We start from the raw sequence: 12,786 nt of genomic DNA, 5'->3' as shown, positions 1-12,786 counted from the left end.
CTCCCAGGGGGTGAACAAAGAGATGGGTCAAATGCGGAGGACACATTTCACCACACCTACTGGGTGTGTGTGACAATCATTGGTACTTTAACTTAACTTTAAATATGCACATATTTTTAGGACTATGGGCATAAATCTGACTCTTAGAAAATACTGACTGAAACTAAGAGTGTGCACCAATTTCATTTTGCACATATCAACATTTCACCCCATAAAACGAACTGGTTCAAACATCATACAGGACCAAGGGATACATTCAACCTAATTACATGTATGGAATATATACATCTCTGGTTGTTTGACTTAAACCACAAAAATGACACTTCCGGCCTGCCAAACAGCACCCGAATAGGCTTGATTAACCATTCCAAACAGGGTTGCTCATTTATGCAGTGCTCCTGCCATCTCTCAGGAAGCAGCAGCGAAACACACAGTCGTGGTCAAAAGTTTACATACACTTGTAAAGAAAATGATGTCATGGCTGTCTTGAGTTTCCAATAATTTCTGCAAATCTTGTTTGTGATAGAGTGATCAGAGCACATACTAATTGGTCGCAAAAACATTTATGAAGTGTGGTTCTTTTATGAATTTATTATGGGTGTACTTAAAATGTGACCAAATCTGCTGGGTCAAAAGTATACATACAACAATGTTAGTATTGGCTTACATGTCCATATTACATGTTTGTTGAATTTTGGACCACTCCTCTTGACTAATTTGGTGCAGTTCAGCTAAATGTGATGGTTTTCTGGCATGGACTCTCGCGACTGTGTTGGATCCATCATGGATTGAACTTTCACAGTATCATGTTAGACCCGCTCGACATCCATTGCTTTCCTCCTCTCTAAGGTTCTCATAGTCATTATTTTTTTCACCGACGTCCCACTGGGTCATTATTGTCACCGATGTCCCACTGGGTGTGAGTTTTCCTTGCCCTTATGTGGGCCTACCGAGGATGTCGTGGTGGTTTGTGCAGCCCTTTGAGACACTAGTGATTTAGGGCTATATAAGTAAACATTGATTGATGTTCTCAATGGGGTTTAATTCAGAACTTTGAGAAGGCCATTCTAAAACCTTAATTCTAGCCTGATTCAGCCATTCCTTTACCACTTTGGACGTGCGTTTGGGGTCGTTGTCCTGTTGGAACACCCAAAATATTGCTGGGTATTGTGGCCAAACAGTTTAATTTTTGTTCCATCTGACCACAGAACTTTCCTCCAGAAAGTCTTATCTTTGTCCATTTGATCAGCAGCAAACATTAGATGAGCCCTAAGGTGTCGGTTCTGGAGCAAAGGCGTTCTTTTTGCATGGTAGCCCCTCAGTCCACAGGGATGCAAAACACGCTTGACTGTGGAGACTGACACCTGTGTTGCAGCACTTTCCAATTAGATTAGAGATTAGATTAGATAGTACTTTATTTATTCCGTCAGGAGAGTTCCTTCAGGAAAATTACAATTTTCAGCACAATCCCATTCAAGATCAGACAAACATTACAGGGAGACAGAACAGGATCGCTGACGGGTCTGCCGGCTTCCAGCGCCCCTTACAAAAAAGATGACATACAGGTAAACAAGGGGGGGGGTGATGGGAGAAAAGAATAGAAGATTAAAATAAAATTTAAAAAATCGGTCTTAGCCTGGGCCCTGGAGTGGGGGTGAGACTGAGGCCAAGGGAAAAAAAACAACAACAACTCATAGCCATAGTACACATCCCTCTTACATGTGTGTAAGAGGGAAACATCAAACATCAAAGAACACAGAGGACATTAAAGACATTAAAGCAGCAGATACAACCAGACACTTCTACATACAGCTATGAATAAAATGTAAAAGAAACATATACACTGGGGTGGCCTCTGCGCTGTTCCACGCCATTGTCCGCTGGGGAGGAGGGAGCATGGCCAGAGACAGGAGCAGACCCAACAAAGCAACCAAAACAGCCGACTCCACTCTCAGCCAGTGTCCAGTCCGCATGGATGAGCGAGTATACGTCCAAGGTGACTGAGGTGTCCGACACCTGCTCACCCAGTCGAGACAACGCAGAGCCTCTCCGTCCCAGCGCTCAGTGCTAGCTCCGCAGCCCTGTCCCCTCATCCGCATCTCCTCCAGTCCCTCCAAACAGACTCCGGTGTGGCAGACACCCAGCAGCTGGTCTCCATGGCCAAAAGGCTCCCGGGAGGCAGATCCAGAAGCCCACAAAAAAAGCACCACAGAGGTCACGAAAGTGCCAGCCCTTGTCACACAGTCCCAAAGGGTCCCGGACCAAAATGCAAAAAAATATAATAACACATGAAAACAAGAGGGAAACACAAAAGGATGACACAAGAGCACAGAGCTCCTGCCTACAGCAGCCACTACAGCAGCGCCATCTTGAAAAATGCATTGCAGACCTGCTTTTTGGTGGTTCTTGGTTGACTCTTGATCATCCTGACCAATTGTATCTCAGCAGCAGGTGATAGCTTGCGTTTTCTTCCTGATCGTGGCAGTGACAAAAGTGTGCCATGCACTTTATACTTACCAACAATTGTCTGCACAGTTGCTTTTGGAACCTTAAGCTGCTTTGAAATGGCTCCAAGTGACTTTCCTGACTTGTTCAAGTCATCCATCCATCCATCCATTTTATACCGCTTATTCCTTTTGGGGTCACTGGTGCCTATCTCAGCTACAATTGGGCGGAAGGCGGTGTACAACCTGGACCTGTGCCGAGAGCCTTTGACTTACCAATGATTGTCACACACACACACTAGGTGTGGCAAAATTATTCTCCGCATTTGCCCCATCACCCTTGATCACCCCCTGGGAGGTGAGGGGAGCAGTGAGCAGCAGCAGTGACCGCGCCCGGGAATCATTTCTGCTGATTCAACCCCCCAATTCTAACCGTTGATGCTGAGTGTCAAGCATTGTGTTAAACCACACGTGTGCAACGTTTGATGTGTATATTAACACTAAACCTTATGTTTTATTTGTTACATACACATTGGACGTTATACTTATGTAATGTTTATATTTTCAAAAATAAAGGAAGACGTATAAAGTAAAAAAAATTAGGAAGAAAAATAATTCAAAAGAAGGAACATCAATCAACAAAATTTAGCCTGTTTCTTCATGCTGTTAACTATCTGTCTAGCTGCACACGCTGGAAACAAGTAGCAAGGGCAGAATAATGAATTTATTGACAATGCAGTGTGAAACTTGATGTGTTTACTTTTTGTAAACACAGTCTCAAAGGATTATAACCTGCAGAGGCACTTTCTGACAAAACATCCCAATTTTGACGTCCGCACCCTGAGACCCCGGGCTCTTAAAACTGCAGCCCTCTTCAACAGGTAGTTGAATAGCCCTGATCTACAGAATCCAAAACCAGTAAAATTGGCACGTTGTGTAAATGAAAACAGAATACAATGATTTTCAAATCCTTTTCAACTTGTATTCAACTGAATAGACTGCAAATACAAGACATTTAATGTTCAAAGTGAGAAACTTTTTTTGTGTGCAAATAATCATTAGGTAACTATAGGCACCAGCGACCCCAAAGGGAATAATCGGTAGAAAATGGATGAATGGGCATTAGGTAACTTAGAATTTATTGGCAGCAACGTTGCAAAATAGTTGGCAGAGGCATTTTACCACTGTGTTATATGACCTTTCCTTTTAACAACACTCAGTAAACCTTTGGGAATTGAGGAGACAGATTTCTGAAGCTTTTCAGGTGGAATTCTTTCCCATTTTTGCTTGATGTATAGCTTAAGTTGTTCAACAGTCCGGGGTCTCCGTTGTGGTATTTTAGGCTTCATAATGTGTCACACATTTTAAATGGGAGACAGGTCTGGACTACAGGCAGGCCAGTCTATGTCCATGCCTTGGGCACTGATACACCTATATACCCACAAAGAACACTTTTCATCAGTCCATCCTAGATGAGCTCGCGCCCAACAAAGCCGGCGGTGTTCCTGGGTGTTGTTGATAAATGGCTTTTGCTTTGCATAGTAGAGTTTTAACTTGCACTTACAGATGTAGCGACAAACTGTAGTTACTAACAGTGGTTTTCTGAAGTGTTCCTGATCCCATGATGATGTCGTTTTTTGATGCAGTACCACCTGAGGGATCGAAGGTCATAGGCATTCAAAGTTGTTGTTTGGGCTTGCTGCTTACGTGCAGTGATTTCTCCAGATTATCTGAACCTTTTGATGATATTACGGACCATAGATGGTGAAATTACTACATTGCTTGCAATAGCTTGTTGAGGAATGTTGTTCTTAAACTGTTCGACAATTTGATCATGGATTTGTTCACAAAGTGGTGACCCTCGCTCCATCCTTGTTTCAGGGAAGCTGCATTTATACCCAATCATGGCACCCTCCTTGTTCCCAATTAGCCTGTTCACCTGTGGGATGTTCCAAATAAGTGTTTGATGAACATTCCTCAACTTTCTCGGTCTTGTTTTGCCACTTGTACCAGCTTTTTTGAAACATGTTGCAGAAATGAAATTCCAAATGAGTTAATATTTGCAAAAAAAAACAACCTTCGGAGTTCTGGAAGGGAACACACACGGTCATGGGGAGAATATTCAAATTCCACACAGAAAAACCCAGAGCCCGTGAATCAAATACAGGACCTTCTTATTGTGAGGCACACGCACTAACCTATTTGCAACAGTGCTGCCTAAGATCCCTATAACTGTTTTAAAATGTTTTTATTAAAGAAGAAAAAAAACATCTTATCTAGATTTTGAAACTGTCTGGGATTTAATTAGTAATGGCAATTTGTATTCTTCGCTGCAATGACTTAATGTTTCATTTCTATGCAGTTTCTACCGACTTGCATTGTTTATGAGGGTAAAACTAGTCCACCATTGGTTGGATTTTTGGACACCGGCAAGCCATTGGTCAACATGTCAACCCTCATATACTCGCCTTTACACCGATTTCCTCCTTTTGCCAAAAACATTGTTGATGAGTTTGGCCATGGACTTGGAACCACTGGGTCGTCTGTTGCGCTCCTTGGCCTTGCCCCGGAGGCTGGTGCTCTGCACCATCTCGGAGAATATGCGCACCACCTCTTTGTAGTGCTCGGCCGCAGACAGCTCGTAGAACTGGCAGCGGAACTCAGCTGCCAAACGCTGACCTTCTTCGCAACGCACCTCTCGCATGTGACACAGGTCGTGTTTGTTGCCCACCACAAATATAAGAGACTCGACATCCCTGCGGGGAACACCAGAAAATAAGTGAGCAAGCACAAAGATAAGTAAGCCCACGAATGACAGCTTACCTTCTGGCTGATCCCAAGGGGAACGCCCTGATAAGCTTAACTATGGTTCTGGCTGTTACAAAGGATGAGCGATCGCTGATATCGTAAACCACAATAAAACCATCAGCCCAGTGTATCTGATCGCAACCCTCAGCGGACTGAAAAACACGGACAACAACAAGGTTATCACCTGCAAACATACTCCCAGCAGGCACAAGACATTGATACAAGGTTGATGATACATATATGTCCGATAAAACTGACTTTGAAACAACGTTGCAAAATAGTTGTATTTGTATATTGAAACAACCTTGACGTTCAAGGTTGGATCCACGTTGTTGTTTGGGATATGACCAAATTTCTACGGTCACAACCTGACATTGAATAAATGTCAGCAAAAAGCATGGTGTTTCAACATTTTATTTGAGTTGAAAAATATTGGTGTGGGAAATTACCAAAATGGAATGGTCAAATTAGCATCAGAACCCACCATTGACTAAATATTTTTTAAAAGCATGTTGTTCTAATGTTAGGTTTGAGTCGTTCAACGTCAGGACCGAATTCAACAAGTTCTTAATGTTGTTTTAATGTCTTGTGCAAGCTGGGTTTTTACTGTCTAATAATGTGAAAACAGACCTGATAGCATGGCTCATACAGCTCCAGGTTAATCTGCCTCCCATTCAAAGCTAGACCCTTTCTGTATATGCATTCTATGGAAGGAAAAACATAGAAATTGTGGGTAAGCCTCATTACCCTACTTTGTACACACACGCAATAACACAATACTAGGAAACATTTCTTGTTCAGAATCGGGGCTCCAAGATGTAACTATCCCCCTGCCGTACTTGGTCAGGAAGATTACTTGATATGTGAAAATAATTAATGAACACAAAATATCAATGATACGCAGGGAAATCATCCATTCATCCATCCATCTTCTACCGCTTATTCCATTTTGGGATTACGGGTGGCTCTGGCGCCTATCTCAGCTACAATCGGGCGGAAGGCAATATACACCCTGGAAAAGTCGCCACCTCATCGCAGGGCCAACACAGATAGACAGACAACATTCACACTCACATTCACACACTAGGGACAATTTAGTGTTGCCAATCAACCTATCCCCAGGTGCATGTCTTTGGAAGTGGGAGGAAGCCGGAGTACCCGGAGGGAACCCACGCAAACTCCACACAGAAAGATCCAAAAAAGATTGCATTTATCATGTATATACGCAGATTAATAATGCAATTGATTTTGATTGCACATGCTCATTTACCTTAACCATGAAGAATAAACTCGGACCGGATTTTATGTAAAACCATCATGAGCAAATACATTACGTGCATTCAAATAAAACCTAAAAAAAATATTCCATTATGATATTCTGACAATAAAATTGCATTTGTCTCCAGAAATTGGACTATTTTTTCAATAAATATTCAAGCAAGTAATAATTTGTGAATAATCCAAATTCAGATGTGTTATTAATCTGATTTCTAGAATTAATTGTTTGCCATGGTAATTTAAATCAGTTTCTAAAGTCTGGAGACCAAAAAAATTATATATTAGACAATTTGGAAAATATTAAAATATGTATTTTTTTAATACAGTATAAATAAATAACAGCATAAAGCAATAATTTTTTATTTTTAATGTTATTTTTTGAATTTAATTTACAACATTTATAACATTATATGTAAAATATAATTTATTTATATGTATTACCACTGCCAGGAGGTTACATAATCATTGGGGCTTGTTTATTTGTCTGTTAGCAACATGAATCAAAAAGTTCTAGGCATATTTCCATAAATGTTTTAGGAAATGTCAGAAATAGGATAAAACCGATTTCGGGGCTGATCTAGATCATTTCTACTACGTTACCTAACATTTACAGTACAAGCCTCAACTTGTGTGTGCGTGTGTATGCTAACGTCTCGAACCTCCACCCATTCGAAAATAGAGTGGATGACTGACAGGAGGGTTCACTCTATTTATTTCATCCCACTAAAGAAAGCTCAAAAAGTTCCAGTCCGGATCAGTGTGGATTCAGAACTTTTTGAGGTAAGGCCTGGTCACTCTTTGAGTGAGTTTCTAATAATTTTTAGTTTTTTTTAAGTAAATTTTGTGATTGATATTAATGAATGAATTTGTAATTAAATTCAACAATTTTGTCACTGTTGTATTATTTTATACATGTCCAAACTTCTTAATAAAGGAACAGTTTGAGGGCCACTTTGATATTCACCTTTTGATATGTTAGCGTTTTTGAGGCATCTGGCCCTCTCCTGTTGATTTATTTTTTTGTAATATGTTTTAATACGTTACATATACAATGTGGAATAATTATTGGTTACAGTAGTTTTTATGACCAATAAATACCACATTTGGCAACCCAGAGCAACACAAAACAAGAATGTTTGGAGGGGAGCAACAATTGAGCTTTTATAAGAGATTATAAGAGTCACTGACAAGCAGGTCTACAAATCAGTCTTGTAAAATACAATATTAGTTGTCCGACAAATTACAGTCAAATTTGCAGCAACACTAAAAGGGCCACATTTTGATATGAATGCAGTAAACATATGTGAATTCCACAATATATACACTCACAGCTCATTAAATTATGTGCAACCAAATGTAATAATGCTCAGTTTTGATTGGCAAATATAAAAAGAAATAGTTTTCTCATTTTGTCCGTTTTATTTATTCAAAAAACTTGGCCAATATTGTGCATCAGGTGTCTCTAAAATCTTGCAGCTCGTATTTTCTTAAAAAAAAAAAAAAATTTAAATATAGTTGTATGGTGTTCACACATGTAAGCCCATGTATAGTAGTGTAGTACAGTACATTATAAACTATGATATGATATTATGTGGTAATGTGGGAGAAGTAGGGCCATGCTGAAGTAATTAGATATTTAGAATTAATTAAAATACCAAACTTTTTTTTAAAAGGTGTGTAATTTTATATTTTTTTAAAGTCACACTATTAGGGAATATATGTTAATTTATTATAGATAAGTCACTCATCTACAAAAGAAAAAACAAGGAAAAAACACATTGGCCTACTAATATACTTTAACAAATGTTTTACATTGTACTAATTCACTATAAAACACTATAAAAAAAATTAAATATACAAGAAAATTGGTAGCTAACAATTGCAATTATTTTACAGTAACACTTACAAACATATACTATGACATAGTTTTATAGCAATTTAGTGTTAGCTTCACAGCTGTGTAAAAGATATTTCACAATAGATTACTGTAAATGTTATTGAGAAAGTAATGCAATTATTAACCAACAATTTGCTGTGAATTTACAATTCAATCTTATAAAATGGTGTGCTTTAAATTTTAATTCAAGAAGCATGACAAATGTACTCACAGCAATAATAATTGCATTGCTTTCCCAGTAAATATGTACAACTATGGGCAATTTACTGTGACATATGTACAATAAGGTACTGTGTTCATTATTCAAATGGTGCAAGTACCTGTAAAAACTCAGCTGTGATGATACAATGTATAGTTGTAATTTTAGCAAAATATAAAATTACAGCATATAGTTGTAACTTTCTTGTAATTAAGTGTAAAGTCAAAGCTCTGCAGTTACAGTACATTACTGTAAAATTAATGCAATTATTAGCCAGCAATTTGCTGTGAATTTACAGTGATTTTTTTTTATTTACAGTGTATTAGTACACCAATCTTTTTTCACAGTATTTGTATAGTATTTGGTAAATCAGACATTATGTATTCCTCTAATGAAATAAACCGCTACACATTAAATTGTTTTACTACCTGTCCAAAATAATGAATGATGTTTGTAGATAATATTTGACTGTAAAAGAAAAAGAAAAAACAACCCAAAAAAGAATGAGAATCATTTACCTGATGAGGATGCATACTCGCCAATAAAGCGTCTAGTGAAGAAGCGGACAATGAGAGCTGCAGATATGAAAATATTAGGGAAATATAATTCAAACTCCAAGAGACATGCCTGAATGTGATCCTGCTTACCTGACTTGCCGACACCTTCCCCTCCCAGCACGGCGATCTTGATCTTGTTCATGCTCTGCAGATGAAGCCCCCAAAAGGAAGACCATGCTTATAAAAGTCCTCTACTTGCTAGTTGGTGGGTAGAAGACACAGAGGTGGGGCTGCTAAAGTGGTGGGGTTCTCAGCCAATCCACAACAGGGTCGTGCAGCCGGTGACATTTTTAGCCTGCAGCTCTATTTTCAATGACCTGTGGCTAATCCTGTTGGCTACTGGCATCAGGTGAAGTTATTAAGAAAACTACAGCAGCAGGTTGCCTACAGCCACAACCGCTAAATGAAATGTATCCCCCCCAACTTATATAGGAGACTTTGGCGGTTATTTAGGCAACTACATTTAAATAAATTATGACCAACCTCCAATTAAGTGCATCAAGTGTGCAATATATTAAAAATAATTGATATATTTGAATATTTATGTTGTAAATATTCTAACAGTAATTCATGGTTACATTATGAGGATCAATAATGATAATAATTGTTGAATTAACTTGCATAGTTATTAATAAATACAGAGCAAATTATGTTGTAATAATTAAGAAAATAGTATTAATTATTGGGGGTGCTGAATTGTGATTTGTATGTAACAATTGTTATCAAATATAATTGATATACCAAGTATTGTATTGCAAGAATCAGTGTGAATCGGAATCTAATTTAAACATGATCTCATTAACATTACAAATTAATAACATAAGTAACCATATTATAGTATTTCTTTTGAGAGACTTCAGCATACTAATCATGAGCCAAAAACTGTCAAAGAATGATGTGGTCATTCATACTGTTTTGACTAATAGCACATCTGGAGTGGCTTTTACATTGACCAGTGAATCTTTGTCGTCAAGTGAGGCTTTATCCCTTAATAAAACATAATAAAAATAATACAGTACAAACTTTTCATACATTTGATTGCGTCTAATTCAATTCCATTTCTAGTGTACAAAGATGGCAAAGGATCTCCTGCTGAAGGTATCAACCAGTCAGAGTTCATAGAGAACTTTATGTTGAGCAAAGTTAGAGGAACAAAGAACCCAGTGTGCACAACTGCAGGAGACATCACCACAGATGATTAACACTCTCTAATAATGGAGCTTTGTGAAGAAAAAGGAGCCCTGCAGCATGTTTAATATGTAGATGTAGCCTAGCTGGGAGAAGGATGGATATATTTACTGTACAGATAAAGAAAACGGTGGTGTGAGAACTATTACACACTTTATAAACTAATAAAAAAAATTTCACAAATGTATTTTGAAGATTATTAATAGGGCAACCGTGGATAGAAAAAGATGGTTTAGTTTGGTTGTTTGGCTCTCTCTGGTGGCGATAAAACGCCATCACAACGTTCGAAAGCCTCTTGCTGTTGCAGCTTCCCATCCATCCATCGATTTTGTAACGCTTGTCCATTTTTGGGGTCACTGGAGCCTATGTCAGCTGCGCAGGAGCGGAAGACGGGGTACACCCTGGACAAGTCACCACCTCATCACAGAGCAAACACAGATAGACAGACAATATTCACACTCACGTTCACACACTTAGGCCAATTTAGTGTTGCCAATCAACCTATCCTCAGGTGCATGTCTTTGGAGGTGGGAGGGAGCCGGAGTACCCGGAGGGAACCCACGCAGTCACGGGGAGAATATGCAAACTCCACACAGAAAGATCCGGAGGCCGGGATGGAACTCAGGACTAGTCAGGGCCTTTGTATTGTGAGCATACTTGCCAACCTTCCCGATTTTTCCGGGAGACATCTGAATTTCAGTGCCCATTCTGAGAATCACCCGGGGCAACTATTCTCCCGGATTTCTCCCGGACATCAATATCGGGGCATGTCGTGATGGTGCTGCATTTAATGTCCTCTTCAACCTGTAGTCGCGTCCGCTTTTTCTCCATACAAACAGGTGCCGACCAGGGCATATTTTGTAAGCGGCTTGAACACATGGATACGTAGGTGACTGCAAGACATACTTGATCAACAGCCATACAGGTCACAGTGAGGGTGGCCGTATAAATGCCAAACAAATTTCGGGAGAACATCCGCACCGTAACACAACATAAATACAACAGAACAAATACCCCAAACCCCTTGCAGCACTTACTCTTCCGGGACGCTACAATATACACCCCTGCTACCACCTAACCCCGCCCAACTCCACCCACCTTAACCCGCCCCCCCACACCTCAAGCCCGCTCCCTATCCCTAATTCAGAGGTCTCAAGGTTGGCAAGTATGATTGTGAGGCACATGCACTAACCCCTGTTGCAGCTTTGTACTCTAAATTCAGGATGTACTTGTTCCATCCATCCATTTTATACTGCTTATCCCTTTCGGGGTCGCAGAGAGTGCTGGAGCCATATTTGCAAACCTTGAGACCTCCGAATTCAGGAGATGGGGTCGGGGGTGCAGATGTTCTCCCGAAATGTGTTTGTCATTCTTGTTTGGTGTGCGTTCACAGTGTGGCGCACATTTGTAACAGTTGTTTATACGGCCAGTCTGTGTGACCTGTATGGCTGTTGATCAAGTTTGTCTTGCAGTCACTTGCGTGTGTGATCTGGCCGCAATCAACATGTAACCTGGCCGGCATGCTGTGAGGAGATTTTCGGGAAGGATACTGAAATACGAGAGTCTCCCGGAAAATTCTGGAGGGTTGGCAAGTATGGCTGGAGCCTATCTCAGCCACAATCGGGCGGAAGACATATATATATATATATACATTTTATTTTTTTTCTAATTGTATAGTTTAGGGAAATCACAATTTCAAAAAGTAAAATGAATTCCGGTACATGCTTTAAATCTTTTTACAGGAATATAGTTTTTCTTTCTTTTTGCAACCACATTATTGTTCTCACTATTACCTACGTTATGTGGGACCGGCTTAATTAGTAATATTTGGTCTACTAATTTAATCTTTATTTTATCAATGAAAAAACAAGACTCTTAAAATAGTGTGTAATAGAATGCCATAGTGAACTGAAGTGAATTATATTTATATAGCGCTTTTCTCTAGTGACTCAAAGCACTTTACATAGTAAAACCCAATATCTAAGTTACATTTAAACCAGTGTGGGTGGCACTGAGAGCAAGTGGGTAAAGTGTCTTGCCCAAGGACACAACGGCAGCGACTAGGATGGTGGAAGCTGGGATCGAACCCAGAACCCTCAAGTTGCTGGCACGGCCGCTCTATCAACCGAGCTACACCGCCTCATAGTACAATGCTATTATGGGGGTTTTGTTGCCATCTAGTTGACATTATGAACACATACAGCACAGAGTGTCTCTCACCTCTGGACATCCAGTAGAATAATATACTGTATATATGATATATACAAAAGCCTGACCTTTATTGATAAGGAAAACTACGTTGAATTAATCACACAAAAATGTTAAGAAAATAGTCACACCTGTATATGTAGTATAAATTAAAACCATTTACTGTAAATACATTTAAGTAAAAAAGGAAATATTCACTCATATTAA

At 39.4% G+C, this 12,786-nt stretch overlaps 1 protein-coding gene across 1 annotated transcript; it reads right to left on the bottom strand.

The window, feature by feature from the left end:
- Positions 1–3,404: 3,404 nt before the first annotated feature.
- Positions 3,405–9,409, bottom strand: rergla (RERG/RAS-like a). Its single transcript, XM_061913230.1, has 5 exons — positions 9,274–9,409; positions 9,145–9,201; positions 5,883–5,956; positions 5,268–5,404; positions 3,405–5,200 (listed from the first exon to the last, which is right to left on the bottom strand). Exons 1-5 carry the CDS (start codon positions 9,323–9,325, stop codon positions 4,915–4,917), a joined length of 606 nt encoding a protein of 201 aa, XP_061769214.1. The 5' UTR covers positions 9,326–9,409; the 3' UTR covers positions 3,405–4,914.
- Positions 9,410–12,786: the final 3,377 nt, after the last annotated feature.

The sequence above is a fragment of the Nerophis ophidion genome, linkage group LG10, assembly GCF_033978795.1.
Source record: "Nerophis ophidion isolate RoL-2023_Sa linkage group LG10, RoL_Noph_v1.0, whole genome shotgun sequence".
NCBI lineage: Eukaryota > Metazoa > Chordata > Actinopteri > Syngnathiformes > Syngnathidae > Nerophis > Nerophis ophidion.
This window is presented reverse-complemented; position numbering and strand designations above follow the sequence as displayed.